The sequence below is a fragment of the Jaculus jaculus genome, chromosome 23, assembly GCF_020740685.1.
Source record: "Jaculus jaculus isolate mJacJac1 chromosome 23, mJacJac1.mat.Y.cur, whole genome shotgun sequence".
Taxonomy (NCBI): Eukaryota; Metazoa; Chordata; class Mammalia; order Rodentia; family Dipodidae; genus Jaculus; species Jaculus jaculus.
The window spans coordinates 4,296,508-4,318,413 of record NC_059124.1 but is presented as its reverse complement, the minus strand read 5'-3'; the positions used below and the strand labels follow the sequence as shown (position 1 = coordinate 4,318,413).

Below are 21,906 nucleotides of genomic sequence, written 5' to 3'. Positions count from 1 at the left end.
TCGTGTGAAGAAATCCACTCAAAGTCCTTCCACAAAGGAAAAATGAAAAGCCTTTTGGCCGCGGCTATGTGCCAGCTCAGACTCATCAAAATAAACAGCAGGGAGTGTACTCGGAATAAGAATCAGCTTCCTAACTGATAAGACAGCAGCACTGGAAACGTGGAAATGTGTCTTCTCTAGTGCAAAAACAAAAGTTCCTGATAGTTGGCACAGTGAGAAATAATCTCCTGACAGGCAATGGTACAGACAGATGGGCCTCAGTGGGCTATTGGAAGTGTCAGCATGGGTTTGGGCCACGTGGCTGCTTCTTTTTTTTATGATTACATTTTAAACTTTTTATTGACAACTTCCATAAATATAAGCAATACACCATTATCACAATCAGCTCCCACCACCTTCCCTTATGCCTTCCTAAATCCTTCTTCCACTGAATCCCTTTTTCTTTCCAACCATATATATATATATATATGTATATATATATATATATATACATATATAATACATATATATGTATATATGTATATATGTGTATATATATGTATATACTATATATATACATATATAATACATATATGTGTGTGCATATATATGTACACATATATAATACATATATATATATATATATATATATATATATATATATATATATACACACACATATATATAATTTGAGACCGAGAGAGAGAGAGGAAGAGAGATAAAGAGAGAGGGGGAGGGAGGGAGGGAGAGAGAGAGAATAGGTTTGCCAGGGCCTGCAGCCACTGCAAATGAAATCCAGCTCATGTGCCACCTTGTACATCTGGCTTTCATGGGACCTGGAGAATCAAACCTGGGTCCTTAGGCTTCACAAGCAAGTGCCTTAGTCGCTAAGCCATCTCTCCATGGCTGCTTCCTGAATTTATCACATATTATGAAAATTTAATAAATTCTCTTCTATACCTAGACATGCATTCTACTGATGTGTCCCTCTAAAGAACCCTCATTCAAACACCTCCATCCACTTAGAATAGAACTGAAATACAGTTTCTTATTATCTATAAATGTAAGGTGTAGATTACTTGGAAAATTGTTTTGTAAGTAAAGGTTAGGATTCAGTTTAAGCATATATTCTAGAAAATTCTCAAAACAAGTTTACTTGTGGGGCACAAGATATGGAAATCTTATGATCTCATGAACAAGCAAAATACACAAAATGAGAAGAGTTTCCAATCTCTGAGCGGAAACAAGGGTTACTATGACAGTTATTCATGGAGTGTCTAAAGTCCTCTTCCTTCTCAGTCTATGCCATTTCTCTGAAAGATCTTAGGACAAGATGGACCTTGCAACCTAAGCTTAAGTAATTTCACAGAAAATTCAAGACAATAAGTAGTGGAATTAGTCGATAGCAGCATCTTTGTATGAAGGGCAGGCAAAAAATGATACCAGGAGCCTTTGTATGGGAAATAGAAACTTTGTATGGACACATCACGTGTTAGTACAATCGTTTCCCTCCTCTCTGCCCTCTTTCCACTGTGGGCCATCCTCAGTGGGGTGGCTGGTACTCCCCCTAGGGTTGTGGTTTATGAGATATGAGAGTATAAGCCAGTCATTGTAAAGTGTATGGGGGAGGGCAGTGTCTCTGGACATTTCCTTCCACTCTGTGGCTCTTACAATCTTTGCACCACCTCTTCAGGAGTCTCCATATTGATTTCTGTAGTGTCTGTACAAGTTTGCACTCTCACCCACAGTGAAAAGGATCCTCCTTCTCTATATCCTGGCCAACATTTATTCACATTTGATTTTTTAATAATTTCCAACCTGAGTGGAGTAAAGTGGAATGTCATAGTTCTTTAATCTGCATTTCCAGGCTGGAGAGACGGTTTAGTAGTTAAGGCATTTGCCTGTGAAGCCAAAGGATCCAGGTTCACCTCCCCAGGACCTTTGTAGCCCAGATGCACAAGGTGGCACATGCATCTGGAGTTCATTTGCAGTGTCTACAGGCCCTGGCGTGCCCCTTCTCTCTTTTCTCTTTCTCTCTCTTTGCAAATTAATGAATAAAATAATAATATAAAAACAAATCTGCATTTCCCTGATGGTTAAGTACGTTGAACATTTCCTTAAGTGATTATTAAGCATTTGTATTTCTTCCATTGAGAATTCCCTATTCAGTTCTAGGTACCATTTTAGAGTTGAATGTTTGATTTTTTTTTTTAATTGTTTAGTTTCCAGAGCTCTTTGTAGATTTTACATATTAGGCCTTTGTCAGGGATATACCTGGTGAAGATTTTCTCCCATTCTGTTGACTCTGTTTATTGTAGGCTTGTCTTTTCAAAAGCTTTTAAGCTTCATGAGATCCCTCAGGTTGAGTGATTGTGTACTTTTTGGGGCGCTGAGTGTGTGTTTCTTAGTATACACAGTCCTAGCCAGTATGTGTTTGTATAATATTAATAATTCAAGAGAAAGAGAGAGATAGAAATAGATAGAGAGAGAGAGAAACATGTCCTGCCTCAGGCTCTAGGATAGAGATCAGGAATATGGTCATATCTAAGATATATTTTTCACGATTGACCCAGATGGACTCGCTAGTGGGCTGTGCTTATGGGAGTTAGAAAACAAACTTGCTACTTTTATGTTTTGAACAATGGCATGAAATGACTATCATTAACCAAGTATTGGGAGATGCTAGGAGCTGTATATTGTCCTCAACTTCTGAGTTTTATATCTTGAAGTCCTAGCCCACATTAGCTCAGAATATGTCTTTAGTGACTGGATCCTGAGGAAGATTTTTAAGATAAAATGGCAGGAGCAATTGAGTCTGCCTGTGGTCGTCACAGGGAGAGATCTTTGTGTCACAGAGTAACATGGGGACTCAAGTGAACCGAGGACTCTGGCAGGGGCTCACACTCTGTAAGCCAGGGAGACAGGCTTTCTAGGAAGTTCTTCCTTCTGCCACCTGCATCTGCATAAAATACATTTTGCTAGCAACTTTACCCTTCTGTGAACTTATTTTGCCATTTCTAGTAGACTAAGGAATAGTGAACAGGAAGTGGAATGTGGAATTCATGAAATGTATCCATGGAATTAAATGCAAGGTCCACATTCCAGGAGTTAAATGACTATAGAGAGGAGGGGAAGAGAGGGAAGGAGAGGCACCTACTGGTGCCCAAGGGCCTGCTTCAGTCTGAGTAATTGTGCCATCTTGCCCTTTGTCGCTGGTGATCATCGGGTCTTTCAGTTCTTCCACACCCTGTTTGGGTGGCGTCCTGTAAGTTCACAGGCGACCTCTTTGCTTTCAGGATGCACTAATCTCTTTCACACGTTGCTGACACCAGAGAAGGTCACAGAAAGAGCATTACTTAAGTGATATTTAGCGGATCATGTACTCTGTTTCAGGACCCACCAAGCCAAATATGAGGCTGACTTCCACCTGGACTGTCGTATGGGTCTATACAATGTCACCAAGTCTTTCTGATTCTCTCCTCTGCTCCTTCACTATGACCTTTCTTTACCACCTGAGGGTCTCTACCATGACAAGCCACCTAGCCAGGACTACACATTCCCAGGTCCCCTTTTCCAGAATGCCATGGCAGTAAACAGAGGGATCTGGGGGGAAATGCACCTACCATCTGCCTCCTACGAAGACTATAAACCCACGGAGAACTGTGCCATTTTTATATTGCTAGTTAATGATGGCCTAGTGCTTATACATTCCCTTTTCATAATATATCTGTAATTATGGCATGGGAAAAACCACCAGGCTAGTCATCCTTTAAAGTGCACACAATCTGTAACATTACTTAGCAGACCGTCCTACAATATTCTCTGCACCTCTTCTGGAAAGAGTAGGGACAACACTCATGTGCAAAGCATAGGTCCCCATCATCCACTGTCGACAACGAGACTATCTTTAGGATTTTAGGTCACATGACCCTCCCTGCCACACACCAATGTACTTTTAAATTTTTATTTATATTTATTTATTTATCAGAGTGAGAGAAAGAGATAGAGGGAGAGATTAAGAGAGAATGAATGGAAGAGCCAGGGCCTCTAGCCACTGCAAATGAATTCCAGATGCATGCACCACTTTGTGCATCTGGCATACATATGAACTATGGAGTTGAACCCAGGGCCTTAGACTTCACAGACAATTTCCTTAACCACAAAGCCATCTCTCCAGCACTGAAATTTCTTTTATAAATTGTCGCAAAACCTACACTGCAAAGAGTAACCACACAAGCCCTCTATGGGGCTTGAAATGATAAGAAAGGGAGAGCTCAGATGGCTAACCTTACACATTTCAATCTTCCATTAAAGGAAGGAGCAGATGAGTCCTATGTATAACAACATAAATCATAGAAAGAAAGCACTTCAGGTATCCTATGGAAACCTGGAAATGCAATGTTTCTAAATTTTGAAATGAAAATGAAAAAGAAAACATGTAAATCACAGAACCATACAATTGTTTGAAAAAAATTTTAAGTGAATTTTCCCAAATAAAGTTGGAAAACCCAGATATAAGTGGTGAATAAACCTAAGAGGATGTATCTGAGTTTTTGAAATAGAAATAAAAGTTTAAAAACTTTTTTTTTTCAGATTCAACATTTAAATTTTTTTCCCCCTTCCTTCCTTAGCTTGGACCTCTGCTAGTTTAAGGTAGTCAGCATATTTAGCAAGTTGGCAGCTGTTCACCTGGGCAAGCTAGTAATCTATATTAGAAAATGTTTTTGATTCAAACCTTTCTGAGGCTGGCTGTTCCATCTCCCAAGTCTGCATGTGACCACATGCCTGCTTTGGTCCAAGGTACAGGCTGTTTCTATCGGTTTTCCTTTTTATGACATTAATTTTTTTTTCAAGGTAGGGTCTCACTCTATCCCAGGCTGACCTGGAATTCACTATGTAGTCTCAGGGTGGCCTCGAACTCCCAACGATCTTCTTACCTCTGCCTCCCGAATTCTGGGATTAAAGGCATGTGCCACCATGCCCAGCTTTTTATAACATTATTTTAAATTGATTCTGAACATTACTGTGTAAACAAAACAAGTGTTGATCACTTTTCCCTCATGTTATCCTTTTACATTCCCTTTTCCCAGCCCCTTTCCACTGAGGGACTTCCTGAGAGAGGGTTAGTGATATTTCCCATGGGATTGTGATTGAATCAGTCATTCTCTGTGGCCAGGAGTGGGGGATGATGCTTTAGCATACTTTTTACCCTATGGTTCTTACAATCATTATGCACCCTTTTCAGGAATGTTCCCTGAGTTTGGCAGGTATGTTGTGAGCGTACATTATTGCAGAGTTCTCTACAAACTTTGGATTTCTGCTTTCATGAGTTATGATTGTCCTTAGTATCTATCGCTATTTCCCTGGAGATGTTGTCAGAGTAAAATAACTCATTTAAAAAAATGCAGTGGTGTTACTGAGTTCAATGAAGACCAGGAATAAATATAACACTTTTAACTGGGACAAGGCAAGTGGATAAAGGAGGAGGTAAACTTGCTGGAAACATCCATGAAAATGATTCCTGATATTTTTACGTTATTTCTAAATCCCTGAAATTTCATTCACGCACACTGGGAAGGAAGCGCAACGACCAGCACTTGCGTGGGATTGACTTTATTGAAAGAGGTGGAGATACAGTTGTGACCACATCATTCCAGTGGCCTGACTTTCTGAGGGAAGTTATCTTCTTATGTATTTTCTGAAATAAACAAATAACAAAGGTTAAAAGGATGAGCAGCCAGGGCAGGGGTTTCAAATCCCTTGTAACCACTGAGGTGAGGCATCGAGTAGCTCCTCTCTCCTCCCTTTCCTCTCCTCCCGTCTTCTTTCTGCTCACTCCCCGCTGTGATACTCTGCCCTGGACCTGTGCTGCTACTTGAGCTGGATCTTGCAAAACTCTGAGGATTTCTGAAGGCCAGATTTGAAGTAGGATATAAGATTGTTGCCAGTGGTCACAAAGCAATTTCTCACTTCATTGCAAGCCCATTTGCACACTGAGTGTGCACACCCACCCAGCACGATGGCTCTTCACAATGGCTATGTCAAGAACCATAGGACCCATAAAAAAAGTGAAAAGAATGGCAAACAAATGACTGGAAAAAAGTCACCCTCTGTCCATTCTCAGAAAACACCTTAAACACTTCTTTCTTTTGCTCTTTTTTTTTTTTTTTTTTCCTCCAGGTAGGGTCGCACTCTAACCCAGGCTAGAGTAGTCTGTAGTCTTAGGGTGGCCTCGAACTCACGGCGATCCTCCTAAATCTTGCCCCCCAAGTGCTGGGATTAAAGGCATGCGCCACCGCACCCGGCTCATTTCTTCCTTTTGCTATCGTATCTCTCCCGCTGATATCTTTTACTCTCCATTTATGACCTCCAATCCTAACCAGGGGAATGGCTGAAATGAGAGCCTTTCTCCTGTCTTCTGTTCTTTCTTCTCTCACTCACTGCTCAATACTAGCTAGTTCATCTTTATTACTTCCATGATTGAGGAGAGGGAAAAAAAATGCCCATTTGGTGTCAAAATTGGCTAGAGATTCTTGTGAAAGGTAATGTGGTCTAAATGGTGGCTAATAAGATGAATGACATAGTGATTTCTTTTTGTTTGGGGAGCTGGAGATCGAATCCATTACCTTCAGGCTTGCTAACAAACACTCTGCCTCTATGCCACCTACCAGCACTAAAAGTTGCAAGTAAAAATGTACAAGGATATGGAGACGGTTATGGAAACATGCCCTGTGATAATGAAAAACTGATAAAGCTTAATTGTCCAGGTGTTGCTTAGAGAAGTCATAGCAGAGCCATACAGTGGAATCATGGACAATCACAATCTAAAGAAAACACACAAACAATAAAAATAAAATTTGGAGGCAGTGTTGCTCAATGCAGAATTACTTTGGAGAGTTATAAAACCACCTGGGCAAATAAAATTTCCTACACAACTCTATGATATCTGAGAGAAAGGATTGAAATGGGGGCCCACCATTTCAACATGGTTCCAGTTGATTCACTGGACTATCATCATTGGAGAGTTGTAGGAGATAGGAATATTTATGAGAAATAAATTTGAATCAAACCTGTCATTGTGTCGGAGATTACTGAGGAGTTTGCCCTTGTGGAGGTCCCTGCTGCGGGCCTCCCTGCTGGGGTGGGCCTTGCTGGTTTCCAGGACGAGGAGGTTGGGGTCCCTGCTGCGGGCCTCCCTGCTGGGGTGGGCCTTGCTGGTTTCCAGGACGAGGAGGTTGGAGTCCCTGCTGCGGGCCTCCCTGCTGGGGTGGGCCTTGCTGGTTTCCAGGACGAGGAGGTTGGGGTCCCTGCTGCGGGCCTCCCTGCTGGGGTGGGCCTTGCTGGTTTCCAGGACGAGGAGGTTGGGGTCCCTGCTGCGGGCCTCCCTGCTGGGGTGGGCCTTGCTGGTTTCCAGGACGAGGAGGTTGGGGTCCCTGCTGCGGGCCTCCCTGCTGGGGTGGGCCTTGCTGGTTTCCAGGACGAGGAGGTTGGGGTCCCTGCTGCGGACCTCCCTGCTGGGGTGGGCCTTGCTGGTTTCCAGGACGAGGAGGTTGGGGTCCCTGCTGCGGGCCTCCCTGCTGGGGTGGGCCTTGCTGGTTTCCAGGACGAGGAGGTTGGGGTCCCTGCTGCGGGCCTCCCTGCTGGGGTGGGCCTTGCTGGTTTCCAGGACGAGGAGGTTGGGGTCTCTGCTGCGGGCCTCCGTGCTGGGGTGGACCTTGCTGGTTTCCAGGACGAGGAGGTTGGGGTCTCTGCTGTGGGCCTCCTTGCTGGGGTGGACCTTGCTGGTTTCCAGGACGAGGAGGTTGGGGTCTCTGCTGTGGGCCTCCGTGCTGGGGAGGGCCTTGCTGGTTTCCAGGACGAGGAGGTTGGGGTCCCTGTTGCGGGCCTCCCTGCTGGGGTGGGCCTTGCTGGTTTCCAGGATGAGGAGGTTGGGGGCCTCCCTGCTGAGGGCCTCCCTGCTGGGGTGGGCCTTGCTGGTTTCCAGGACGAGGAGGTTGGGGTCCTTGCTGCTGGCCTCCCTGCTGGGGTGGGCCTTGGTGAGGGCCATTACCTGGGTTCCCATGATGAGGTGGTCTTTGTGGGAATCCTGAAATGGGTGGTCTCTGATTTAGGTCTTGGAATGTGCTTTCAAATTCTGTGTGGAGTGAAATAATGGTATATGAGCTCAGTGATAATAGACTATCTTTCCCTTGAAACTCAATAAACTTATTATACACTGCCTTTTCCTGGATCCTGTCATTTGCCTACAACCTCCCCCATTTCCTCAATGAGACCTCCTTTGAAGAGCCGTTCTTCACCCACCAACTCCTGATGATGTCAGAGATCACATGTATCAACTCTCAGGGCAAACCTTTGAAGTCTTTGAAACTCAGAATACACCGAATATATTTTCTTATATTAAATGACACGAAAAATTGAATTGCAAATGTCAGTTATGCTGTCAGTTATCCTTTGGCACACCATCAGTTTTCTGAGTCCAAATCGAGACCCCCCATGCTATGTTGAAACAGAAGCAACCTGCTCCTTCCCTGGGCCTAGTTTAAGAGTATTAACCAGGAAAGAATAGACAAAAGAGGTCGTTCCAGTAAGATTCACTGAATAAATGTGACAGGTCTTTATAAGTTATGGGATCTCTTCTGAGGACATGGTTACAGAGAAAAGGGACAGTGATGCATCGGTGCCTTTTACACATGCTGGTTCTGTTGAGGGATTCTCAGCACCACACAGGGTCAGCGTTGGGAAGCTGCATTCTCACATTCTCTCAGCAGTCACTTCTATATGGTGGAGCTGGCAAACTACTTTTCTCAGTGAAGCCAGACCTCTTGGTTGTTCACACTGTTAGTCCTCCCCTGCTTAACGTACCCAGTATTAAGGATGGGAATGTTTGTAACTTTAGGGCACCTGACACAATTAAATGCTAAAAATAGGAAAAAATGACTTTAAGACATTATAGAGCTCAAAGTAAAAAAAAAAAAAAAAAAAATCCCGACTAAAGGAAATTGAGGATGAGGCAATGTTTAAGTGACCTTACAGATTGTATTTATAGATGACTGTGTTTTGGCTAGTACCTCAAAATCTAAATGCCTTTTGTTCTCCCTCCATTCCCTGTATTTGCACTACTAATGGGTCCTAAGTCCTCTACAATTTCAGTATAACATTTACATGTTCTTCTGCCTCCCCTATTTGCTGAATTCTTTTCTATATTTCCATGCCTCCCCAGAGAAAGAAAACAGGGATACACATTTGCATTAAATGTTACTTGTGTCCCTGATAACACACTGGGATTTTGAATGAGGGTAAGAGACAAATGTGAAAATTGATGTCTCCAGGTAGAGAGTTTCAAATTAATGATCACATTTGCCATCACTGAATTGGCCTTGCTGTGTTTTTCTCTCCATCTTCCCTGCATCCACTGAGCAGCAACGTGACACATCCCGTCCACCTACTCTAATGTCTTCAAAACTGGACGCCTCTCTGACCACCTCCCATAAGCATGCATCATCCTTCACAGTGCAGAAAGATGCACCTACAAATGGAGTTCTTGCGTTTTGCCTCTTGTAGTCGAAGTTCTTTATTAAAACTCAGACCGAATATTCAAAAGTCTAGCCTTGATATGGAATGATGGCACAGCTGCCTCACCCTTGTCTTCAAACTTTGAAGCCCCTTCGTTTCTCATCCTTCCCTTCTTCCCCTATGCGCATCTGCGGTGTGGTGTCCCAGTCTCAAGCAGGGGAAGGGTGCTCATTCCTATGTTCTCATACCTTCACGTGGGCTCCAGGCGGAGCTCAGGGCCAGCAAGGCCGCTGCGAGCAGGACCACCAGCATCTTGGCGGAGGCTCTGGAGTCGCTCCCGAGTCTGTGCCGGGGAAAGCAAGGCAGCTGCCTTTATAAGGAGGAGCAGAAGAATGGGCGCCTTTGAGCTTCTCAGTGTGATCTCACACTCGACAAAGCAGGATATCTTGCATCCCTGACTTCTTTCTGGGATGTCTGCCCAGCAGGATAGGGTAGAGAAGAAGTGGTCAATGTTACCTTTCTGAACATGACAGCATGTGACTTGGACAAAATTTGAAAGGAACAAGATGCAAGGCGTCAGCTTGGATATCCAAGTACAGTCATCTCTCTGAAGCCTTGTGCGTGGAGGGAGGTGTGTGCATGATGTGTGCACACATGTGTTTGTGTTGATCAGCAGTGGCCTACAGACAAAACTGAACATGGCGAATACCTCTAATCACTGTTACATTTCAACTTTGATCACTCCTGTGTGTCCCAATGTGTATGATATTTAGCCAAGAATAATGGGATTGAGGTTACTTCTGTTCAAGTCTTGGAACCCCTCACCTGTTTGGATATAACAAAAAAGAGAATGGCTTTCTGCTGGTACAACTTTCTCTTGATTTTTCCCACTAACAGATGCATGGCTTCTTAGGACCACAGGCCCTAAGTCACAACAATTACTACCCTGCTAGAAGTGGCCACAGCAACCGCCATGGGACAGCCACACATCTGCAACTTAAGTGCGTGATTCTTTGCTAAGTATGCTGTTTTATGTCTTTAGACTTCTTGTAGGAATTTTCCCTTTTGTAGAATGTCCTATGCCTATAAAAATGGATCTGGTCCCCATTTCCTTAGAAAACACACACACAAACACACACTTGCACACATATATTGGTTTTACAAGGTAGAGTTTCATTCTAGCCCAGGATGACCTGGAATTCACTATGTAGTCTCAGGGTAGCCTCAAATTCATGATAATCCTCCTACCTCTGCCTCCTTAGTTCTGGGACTGAAGGCCTATGGCAGATTGCCTAGACAACATTTTTACTCACTGCCACTGAAGGCTGATGGGCCACAGCTGTGGAGATGAACAAGGCGATCTGCTCTTCCTTTCAACAGGTCACGTCCATTGACATCTTACTCCCTTTTGAAGTGAAGGGACATCCTGAGCAGCAGGATTTATTTGCAAGGAGAGAGAGGAGAAGAGAGAAGAGAGAGAGCGAGAAAATTGGTCCACCAGGGCATGTAGCTACTGCAAAAGAACTCCAGACACATGTGCCACCTTGTGCATCTGGCTTTGCGTGGGTCCTGGGGAACTGAACCTGGCCCCTTTGGTTTTGCAGGCAAGCACTTCAACCATTAAACCATCTCTCCATCCCAGTCCTTGAATGTTTTAAGGAGAGCTTAATGCATCAGTCTTGAGGGAGCTTAGAAAGGAAGAATGCTGAGAGAAATATAAGCAATGAAAATCTGGTTCATGATGTTTCCAAGAGGAACAAGGACTTACCAAATATTTGGCGAGAACCAATTTGTATGATATTACAGCCCAGGGTCTGACTACATTCTTGCCCTTCCCTGAGGATGCCAATGCCTTTGAAAGAAAAAGAACCTGAACTCAGGATGCTGTTGAGGGGGATTCCCTGCTCAAAATCAATAGTCTTAGGTAAAAACAACTGTATCTTCAGTTGACGGGGCCAGGATGCTTCCCCACTGGTCCACAGAACTTGGAAGCATCCCCCAGGAGGTACTGGTTTTGCAGGCGTGAAAGACACAAGGTAAGGGTGGGGTGTGGTGAAGAACGCTTGTGCCATGGTTCCAGAGAGCTGCTGATACCAGGCACTTTCTGTCAAGGTCAGGGTCCCTGTAAGACAACCCTGTGAGGTCACTGAATGATTCCATGAATATGAAGGTACATTTCACTGAAGATCCTAGGATACTGGAAATGCCAGAACCATACAATGTCTGTGATGAAAGTCGCAGGTTCAGAGTGGAGCTGCCGCAAGAAAAGTTCTGCGTGCTGCAGGAAGCAGAGGTAGGACAATCTATTCAAGGGTCTTGGAACTCACGAAATTGAGCTATAGGATGTGGGCTTGCCTGCAGGGCGTCGGTCTTGTGGTATAATCTGTCCTGGCCCTATGCAGACCTTCATGAAACAGTCTCTCTAAACCTACAGATGGAAAAGAAGAGACTCTGAGTTGCTTATGACAAGACCAAGCAATCCACACTCAAAAAGGAAGCTGACCTTGAAACACAAAGGAGCTGGGAAGTTTCCTTGGCTAGGAGGATCAGGAGTTCAGGGTTAGCCTCAGCTAATCAGTTCAAGGCCAACCTAAGCTGCATGCAACCCTGCTTCCAGAAAAATAAAGATAGGAAGGAAAAAAGAAAAAAAGGAACAAAGAAAGGAAGGAAGGAAGGAAGGAAGGAAGGAAGGAAGGAAGGAAGGAAGGAAGGGAAATTTAAATAACCAAGTTTCCTTCAGTGACTGAACTTCTATCTCATATTTTTATGTTTATATATTTCATATCCTACCAATAAATATTTAATTTATTCTTTGAGTAGTGTTAGACATTTAGATGGATTTGTTACACTTTTCAGGTGAGGGAATCAATGACTAACATGGCACAGTGTCTTACTCAAAGTCACACCCTTTATCACTGGAGTTAGGATTTACTTTAGAAAAGGAGAGCGATAGGAAGACAGAGGAAACATGAAGAATGAGAAAATGGACTATCCATGAGAGCATTTTAGAATTCATATTACCTAATTATTTTCAAAGACAGATTAATTTGTTTCTAATTCTAAGAAAAGTTCTGATTTTCTCAGAAGTTTTGGAACACTTTCTAAACTGTGTACATTTTCTATAAAATAGATATGAGGGCTGGAGAGATTGCTTAGTGATTAAGGCGCTTGCCTGCAAAGCCTAATAACCCTGGTTTGATTTCCCAGTGCCCATGTAAAGGCAGATGCAGCTGGAATTCGTTTGCAGTGGCTGCATGCCCTGGCGTGCTCATTCTCTCTAGATCTCTCTGTCTGAATATCTCCCTCTTGCAAATGAAAAAAAAATATTTAAAAATAGATATGAATTTATGTAAATATTATTGGTTATTTTTACAGGGACTATGGGAAAACTCAACAAATTCTTACATGCCTTGAATCGATACTCAGTAATGCTATCCTATTTGAAGCATTAATATAAGCTAATATATACGATGGTCAAAGCTTATTACATCTGGGGATTTTCACACCAATTGTCCGCCACATGTGCCTATTCAGTCATGCTTTCTTACAGTGAAAATTACTAGAGATCTATAGTATTTGTTACAGGAAGAGTGATTTTCCTGACATTTTGCTTTATGAATGAGGACACATTCTCTCCTATTTGTATGAGTTTATTATTATTGTTGTGGATGCCACATGCAGGTCAGGAATGTCAGAGAAGGCAAAAAAAAAAAAATGAATCCAATCTGTGCATATTTCCTTTTTTGGTTAGTTGTTGGCATCATTTCTCTCTAGGACAATCTAAAGAGAATGAGAAAGAAGATGCGCTGCAGGTTCTCTGATCCACCCCACACCATTCACCTGGGAGAAGCAGCAGCGGAGGCTGCCTGGGGTGAGCTCTGCAGGCCGGCCGGGCAGGAAGTGTACAGCCTACAGTACTGCACATGGCATCAGCGGCAATAACCGTTTTTGGGCTGGACGTGAGACCCCCTCAGTGGGAGCCAACTCATACCTGGTACTGGGAACCAAACCAGAATCCCGTGGATAGGAAACTCACAGACTCCAGAGAGTGCTGCTCTTTGGCTAAAAAGAATGCATACACACATCAAAAAGTCTCTCGGAAAGCTATGCTTATCCCTTAACCCAAGCTGCTCTCACTTTTGGTTTGAGAATATGTTGAACTTTACAGAGCAGACATGTGCGCCCCCTTGTGCATCTGGCTAATGTGGGTCCTGAGGAATTGAGCCTTGAACCAGGGTCCTTAGGCTTCACAGGCAAGTGCTTGGAACCTCTAAGCCATCTCAACAGCCCCAAAGTTTACTTCTTGAGACAACTGTGTTAATTTGTTAGATGTGTGTCATCCAAAAATACTTGATTCAGTGAGCACAGAAATACTCCCAATTCATATGACCTCCTATTGATCACAAAAGCACCCAACACAATCCACTCATGCTGAGACCGCCCCCCCCACCTACCACGTGCATCTTTTCTTCACTGTACTGTTCCAAGTGAATGCATGCCCGAAGATATTCCTGCCACAGTAAATTAGACATCTTCACCTCGTCCAGACAGAAAAGAAAGCCAGAGGTGGTGGTGTGGTTCCAGGCCTCCTGAGGCCAAGACAGTGAGATGGCTACTTACATGCCAAACTGGTTCCCACTTTCAGTTTTTGGCCAGCTGGGTCTACCCAGCAAAGCCTGGTCCCAAATACTAAGAAGGAAAGAAAAGGGAAGAAAAAAGAGAGGGAGAGAGGCATGGGATGGCAAGACAAGACAATAAAGAAAGGACAAAAAGATGAAGGAGTTAGGAGAGGATGAGGGAAATGAGCCATTGTTTAAGTGACTGATATCTGGAATTATATAAGAAGAAGTACAAATTAGGAAACATCCGAGGACTTTCAGCAGCATAGTAATGTCATCTGCATTCTATTTTGTATTGGTCAGTAGACCCAGCCCTCTTGGGAAGCCTTGAAATTACTTCAGAAAACATAGAGGAGCACTGGCGGAAGAAGGGAACCCTTGCTCAAGTGTTGGAGTCACGGGTACACTCTGGACGCACAGGTGCCTACACTGAACATGCGCTCCGCCATCTTCAGGGCAACATGTAGTACACACTGACTCCTAAGCCACACCCAACAGGATGGCATGGGAGTCATCTCCGAAAATACCATACAAAGGATCTCGCTGGATATTCAAGCTAAATTCCTTATAGTCCTATATGAAACTCCCAACTCATCAGACCTCAGAATATGACTTGATTTTGATGTAAGTCCATTAAAGATGTAATTAAATCACAACAAGGCTGTTATTCCCATCCCTAAATCCATTCACCTTGTGTTCTTATAAGGAAAAGGCATAAGAACATTCTGGGAGACCCCAGGGAAACGTGAGCAGAGATTCTTCCCTGTGAGGACATGGCCAGGGGAGCGTGCCCAGAAGCCAGGGAGACGGGCCTCATACTGCTGGTCCTTTAAACTTGGACGTGTAGCCTCTAGGTCTGGTGGAATGCAGACTAGTGTGTCTACGATTTCAGAAGCTACGGTGAGCAAATACAGGGAAGAGTGGGTTTTAGTATATAGAAATAAAAAATTCTACTGGTGCATGCTAAGTGTTCGGCAGGTGGTACTGGACTAGGAGTCCCTGTCGGGCTTTAACACACTTGAGCCCTTACTAAGGAACCTGCTACAGCCTTCCTCGGTGCTTCCTTCTCCTCCTTCCCAAAGGACACATGTGTCTGTCAGCCTCTCCACAGCTCTGTTTTGGTTGACGCTGGTGAGTTCACAGGTGATATTTTGTTCACGATGCACTAATCCCTTTCACACTTTGTTAGCACGGGAGAAGGTCAGGAAAGGGCTTGAACTGAATGGCATTTAGCAGGAGCAGCTGCTCCGTTCCAAGACCCACTGAGACAAGGGCAAAGTTGCCTTCATTCAACACTGTGACACCCACACGCACCACGTGTGAGCGAGTCAGCCTGCTTTCCCCTCTGCTCCTTGTCTCTGGCCCTCCGTCCCGTATGAAGGCCAATGCTAAGCCATCTGGGCAGAACCCTTCTTCTCAAGGAATCGCTCTAATAGGGGATTTTCTGAAACAAGGGGGAGATAACACAGGGGGCCCTCCAGAATCAAACAGGAGCATCCACCTTCATGAGGCCCACACGTCCAAGGGTAGCCATCCCGCATCACACCGCAGGGAAGCTTCCCTGAATCCTCATGTGTCATCGCCTAGAGAGTCACTTCATAATTACTCTGTGAAAGGAGCCATCACCTTGGTCACACACCCAGGGTCCTGTTATCTGTAGGAAAATCCCTCTTAAGGAGACTCTCCTGAAAATTTTCAGCGCCCTTGAAGAAGGGGACAGAAAATATATTCTTATGCATAGTGGAGGACCTCAAAAAAAATGCAGTGAACTTTAACTTCCAGAAACAAGGCTCTTGCTGCATAACCTCCCACAAAACTATCTACAGATTTAAAAACACACACACACACACACACACACACACACAATAAAAACACGAAAATGACAGATTACACAAAGGTTTATACAAGGGGTGAAATGAGAAAAGTTGTTAATATAGGATGATTAGAAATATATATGGCATAACAAAATAAAAGAAATGTAACTCAGAATAATCATAAATAATCACAGATAACTGGTTAGAACTGCCATATGTTGCTGCTAAATTTTGAAACAAAAAGAATGCAAGATAATGATGAACAGAATTTGTTAATTTGAAAAGTCAAATATGTTCTCTTAAAATGCACAAGAAAACCGATTGTATAATACAAAATTAGTGCAGGCAGAAATGAATCAAAACCTAAATGACAAATCAGCTTAAGAAAGAGGGTGGGAATAAGGAGTATCACAATACTGTATACTAAATTCTTTCCACCAAGCACATTTCTGAGAAAACAGAATAGCCCAGGCTGTAAATGGAACATAAGTACAACTCAACTGAAATTCCCCATGGGATAGCATCACTTCCATAACTGTATCCAGCCATTGTTGTCTTGTTGTGATTTAAAACATTTCTGATAAGGAATAAGGCAAAAATCCCAAGTGTAGAGAACTTTCTGGAAAAGGAATGTGCCTGGAAAAACTTTCATAAGTCTGCAAAATAAAAATCTCCAAAGTCTGCAGAGGAAATGTGTATTCACGTGAAAATCCCATGGTGAATTCATGTTCTAGTAAAGTCCAAGGATTTTAATAAGAACGTAATATTGTATGGAATCTGCTTCTGTGACACTACATCTTCTGTACTGAAAACAGATCAGAGAATCCTGGGCGATATTTCTGGGCCTCAGTAAATTGAAGTTCTAGAGGTTATACTTTACATCTGATCGAGGGAATAAGAAATGACCTCTGTATCATGAAATTCAGCTATCACAAATACAGGTACTTCCAGCATGGCTGAAGGATCAGAGGAGGAAGTGATAGCATAATATATGAACTATCTTCATTTTACGTCAAAGACTCAATGACAAGAAACCTAAGCAATATGTATACAGAATTCACCCAAAGAAGTACGTCTTCAGTGGAAGGACAGGCTCACAGTCTTATTAACTACATTGAAATTACCACAGTGATGGTAAAAGTCTAAAATCTGGCTCCTTCCTACATACCCTGCTTGGCAGAATTCCCGAAGGGCAGTCAAGGATGCAGGGCATCCTGCTTTGACAAGTGGGAGGCATTCCCGAAGGGCAGTCAAGGATGCAGGGCATCCTGCTTTGACAAGTGGGAGGCCACTCAGGATGGAGCTCAAAGGCACCATTCTCCTACTGCGGCTTTAAAAGGCAGCCACCCCACTCGTCCCAGAATACACAGGGAGCGACTCCAGAGCCTCCTCCAAGATGCTGGGGGTCCTGCTCACAGCGGCCTTGCTGGCCCTGAGCTCCGCTCAGAGCTTCAGGGAAGGTAAGGGAACATGGCTGTGGCTGGTGTGCCTCTGCTGGTGAATGGCGAAGCACTTCACAGGAAGGGAATGTGCTGGAAGAGACGCTGATGAGAAGGCAGGATGATGGCATTGTGAGGACAATTGGAAGACCACTGGGCTTCTCCTCCCACACCCAAGGGCTTAAGCTTTTTCCATGTGTAAATAAGGCATGGCTTAATATTTGACCTGAGTAATATCAGGGTATGGTATGGATTTGTAGAACCAACTCTGTGTGCTGAAGCAGGTATAGGGATGCCCGAGAAGACTCTCGGAGGGAATTCCATCTGTGATCATATTATAGAAAAGTGGGCAGAGTAGAACACCAGTCCTTTAGCACTGGATTAAGACAAAAGGAGAGAAACAGGGTCTTTTCTGGGTAGCCAGATAATTTGAACCTCTTAGATCTTTGCTTTTCTAGTCTATGGGAACATTGCCTGGAACTTCTGTTTCCAGTGACCTCAAAACCTAATCACAAGTGTTGAGATTTAAATAAAAAAAAAAAAAAAAAAAAAGGAAAAGAGACTCCAGAATGCATCAAAGCAGAAAGTCAGAGGCTGTGGAGAGCTAAGCACTTAGAGGACCTACTGTGCGCCCTCAGTCTCAGGGAGCAGTTTAAAAGACTGAGGCAAAAGGATGGTAAAGATAGAGGGTAAAAAGGAGTTTCCTGAGGGATTGTCCCCCAAACAGAGACTGAAGACTAGTGCATTTATGACCCCGTGGTGAATACCCACACTATCAGGGGGGATGGGCACCAGGGGGAAAGAACACCTGGGGGGGGGGGGTTATGGCCAATATGAAATATAGTCGTACAGTAAACTTCACATATCATAAAAATGGAAGATTTTCAATATAGTGATAAAGAGAAAAATTCCATTAGGAATTGAAGGGAGGAGCCCGAGGGTGGTTGGCATCTGAATGAGGAGGAACTACCATACTTACTGAGCATAAAGTGCAGATCATGTGCTATCAGAAAGGTTATCTGTTCATGTGCTTTATCAATACAGAACTTGAGGCTGCCTACCAGAACCCCAATCAGAGACCACCTGCTGCAGGATTCCCCGGAAGACCTTCTACTGGTGATGGTCCCCAACAAGGAGGCCTGCAACAGGGACCCCAACCTCCTCGTCCTGGAAACCAGCAAGGCCCACCCCAGCAGGGAGGCCCGCAGCAGGGACCCCAACCTCCTCGTCCTGGAAACCAGCAAGGTCCACCCCAGCAGGGAGGCCCACAGCAGGGACCCCAACCTCCTCGTCCTGGAAACCAGCAAGGCCCACCACAGCACGGAGGCCCACAGCAGGGACCCCGACCTCCTCGTCCTGGAAACCAGCAAGGTCCACCACAGCACGGAGGCCCGCAGCAGGGACCCCAACCTCCTCGTCCTGGAAACCAGCAAGGCCCACCCCAGCAGGGAGGCCCACAGCAGAGACCCCAACCTCCTCGTCCTGGAAACCAGCAAGGTCCACCCCAGCAGGGAGGCCCGCAGCAGGGACCCCGACCTCCTCGTCCTGGAAACCAGCAAGGCCCACCCCAGCAGGGAGGCCCACAGCAGGGACCCCAACCTCCTCGCCCTGGAAACCATCAAGGCCCACCCCAGCAGGGAGGCCCACAGCAGGGACCCCAACCTCCTCGCCCTGGAAACCATCAAGGCCCACCCCAGCAGGGAGGCCCACAGCAGGGACCCCAACCTCCTCGTCCTGGAAACCAGCAAGGCCCACCCCAGCAGGGAGGCCCGCAGCAGGGACCCCAACCTCCTCGTCCTGGAAACCAGCAAGGTCCACCCCAGCAGGGAGGCCCACAGCAGAGACCCCAACCTCCTCGTCCTGGAAACCAGCAAGGTCCACCCCAGCAGGGAGGCCCACAGCAGGGACCCCAACCTCCTCGTCCTGGAAACCAGCAAGGTCCACCCCAGCAGGGAGGCCCGCAGCAGGGACCCCAACCTCCTCGTCCTGGAAACCAGCAAGGTCCACCCCAGCAGGGAGGCCCACAGCAGAGACCCCAACCTCCTCGTCCTGGAAACCAGCAAGGTCCACCCCAGCAGGGAGGCCCACAGCAGGGACCCCAACCTCCTCGTCCTGGAAACCAGCAAGGTCCACCCCAGCAGGGAGGCCCGCAGCAGGGACCCCAACCTCCTCGTCCTGGAAACCAGCAAGGTCCACCCCAGCAGGGAGGCCCACAGCAGGGACCCCAACCTCCTCGTCCTGGAAACCAGCAAGGCCCACCCCAGCAGGGAGGCCCACAGCAGGGACCCCAACCTCCTCGTCCTGGAAACCAGCAAGGTCCACCCCAGCAGGGAGGTCCGCAGCAGGGACCCCAACCTCCGCGTCCCGGAAACCAGCAAGGCCCACCCCAGCAATCTTCTCTTGGAGGTAGACCATAGGGCACTCAACAAGGCCAGTCTCCTCAGTATCAAAAATGTCCAGGTATAATTTAATTTTTTTTTCTCTATGAAACATCTTAACTCCTACAGTTTTCTGTTGACTCAAACTTTGCAAAGAATAGTTGTACATTTGTCATCCTCAGAGTGTTGGTGTGTTTAGATTCTATTTCAGTATTACAACATAAATATTTTCAAGTAATACAGGAAAATGGTTTGTTTGGGAAACTCCTTCCAAGCTGTTTCTGGTTGTGGTGCTCAGCGCTCCTTTCCTGCACGAACGTCTGTGGTGTGTGGAAGAATCCAGGGTTCTAAGCGGCTCTGTCCTGGCTTAGATCAATAGTTTCCGACTGGGCATTCATACCTGATAACTGCATTTAGCTCTTGATAAGTAGAACCTTAACCTTAAAGTCTGTTTCTTCCTATCTCCAGATTCCCATCACCGCAGCCACCCTTGTTCATTCTGTAGGTGGACAAGTGAAATATACACTTACCAGAGTCACTTCTGTATGTTATAAATGTAACTATTTGAAGTAACCTTTTTCTTTACAAAGGTTCACAATAATTCATACATGCACGCAAGCACACACACATACACACACTGTTTTTTGTTGTTGTTGTTGTTAAGATTGAGCTTTGCTATTTTGCTTTTACAATTCTGTCCCATTCTACTGTCGGCCTGGGGCAACCCTGAGTCTGTGAACCTTTCGGCTGGTCTCGGTGTTCCCGTGTTACAGCATGTTTCCCAGGGTCATTTTTGCACATGTCGTGAATGTCTTCCTTTCCCCACCATTCCTTCTTCCCTTCTTCCTTCTTTCCTTTCTTTTCTTCTTTCTTTCCTTCCATTATTTTCTTCTTTCCTTCCTCCCAGGGGAAGGCCTTCCTTCTTCCCTTTTCTTTCCTTCCTCCTCCCTTACTTCATCTCCCCTCCTCTCTGTTCTCTCTTCTTTCCTCTCTCTCTCTCTCTCTTTCTCCCTTTCCTTCTACTTTCTCACTCTTCCTTCTCTCCTTCCTTCCTTCCTTCCTTCCTTCCTTCCTTCCTTCCTTCCTTCCTTCCTTCCTTCCTTCCTTTCTTTGTTTCCTCCTGTGGTATTTCATGTAGCTCTGGATGACTTCAAATTTGTGGAGTCAAGGAAAGACCTGGAACTGCTAACCTTCCTGACTCTGCTCTCCAAGTGCTGGGTGGTGAGATTATAGGCATCTTTTTTGTCCACAATGTTTTCAATCAGTGATATACAACCTATAAAATATGTTTTCTTCATTTTGTAAAAAACATGTGAGACCATAGTCTGTGCTGGTTGAATGGTGAGCAGGGACAAAAATAAATAGAACTGGAACCAGGGGATGAGCAGAGTATCACAAACTTCTTCATGTCACATGTCACTCTAACCATTCTTCTGTTTGTTACTTTCAGGAAGTAAGAAGACTCTGGCCTCAGAAGGTTTTTCCTCTGGAGCAATGTTATCTTACCTTTGTGTCCAAGCTATCAATAAAACAACAAGCATGTGATTTTGACTATTGTCTTTCTTTTTTGGTTTATGAATTTTGAGGGGCTTGGACACTGTATAAGAAGACTCAGGACCTCATTTCATGAATCTTCAAGCTTCTCCTCTTATCAATAAGTCTCCTTTGGTTGTAAACATTCCTTTGTACCCAAGACTGTCTGGTTCCTAAGATAAATGAAACTTTTAATATTTTTTAAAATCTTTTTTGTTTATTTTTTATTTATTTGAGAGCGATAGAGAGAAAGAGGCAGGTAGAGAGAGAGAGAGAGAGAGAGAGAATGGGCATGCCAGGGCCTCCAGCCACTGCAAACGAACTCCAGATGCGTGCACCCCCTTGTGCATCTGGCTAACGTGGGTCCTGGGGAACTGAACCTCGAACCGGGGTCCTTAGGCTTCACAGGCAAGCGCTTAAACGCTAAGCCCTCTCCCCAGCCTAAAACTTTTACTATTTTTATAAGTCTGCAATGGTTATAATTTTAGGGATCCAAGCATAGCACCTGAGAGTTACAAGATTTCAGGATACAGAGATGTTTTCTTTAAGTTGTCAATATTTCAAAATAATTGATTCTACTTCTCAGAATGTCAGTGTGTTTCTTCATGTCATTTCCCCAGAATTCACCTTA

General features: G+C 44.8%; 2 protein-coding genes across 2 annotated transcripts; one reads left to right on the top strand and one right to left on the bottom strand.

The window, feature by feature from the left end:
• Window positions 1–5,666: 5,666 nt before the first annotated feature.
• LOC123456479 lies at window positions 5,667–9,804 on the bottom strand. The gene is made up of 4 exons (XM_045139789.1): window positions 9,741–9,804; window positions 8,799–8,896; window positions 7,050–8,065; window positions 5,667–5,886 (listed from the first exon to the last, which is right to left on the bottom strand). Exons 1-4 carry the CDS (start codon window positions 9,802–9,804, stop codon window positions 5,667–5,669), a joined length of 1,398 nt encoding a protein of 465 aa, XP_044995724.1.
• Window positions 9,805–17,251: 7,447 nt separating this feature from the next.
• On the top strand, window positions 17,252–21,327 carry LOC123456478. Its single transcript, XM_045139788.1, has 3 exons — window positions 17,252–17,385; window positions 18,409–19,824; window positions 21,193–21,327. Exons 2-3 carry the CDS (start codon window positions 18,484–18,486, stop codon window positions 21,325–21,327), a joined length of 1,476 nt encoding a protein of 491 aa, XP_044995723.1. The 5' UTR covers window positions 17,252–17,385; window positions 18,409–18,483.
• The last annotated feature ends 579 nt before the right edge of the window (window positions 21,328–21,906 follow it).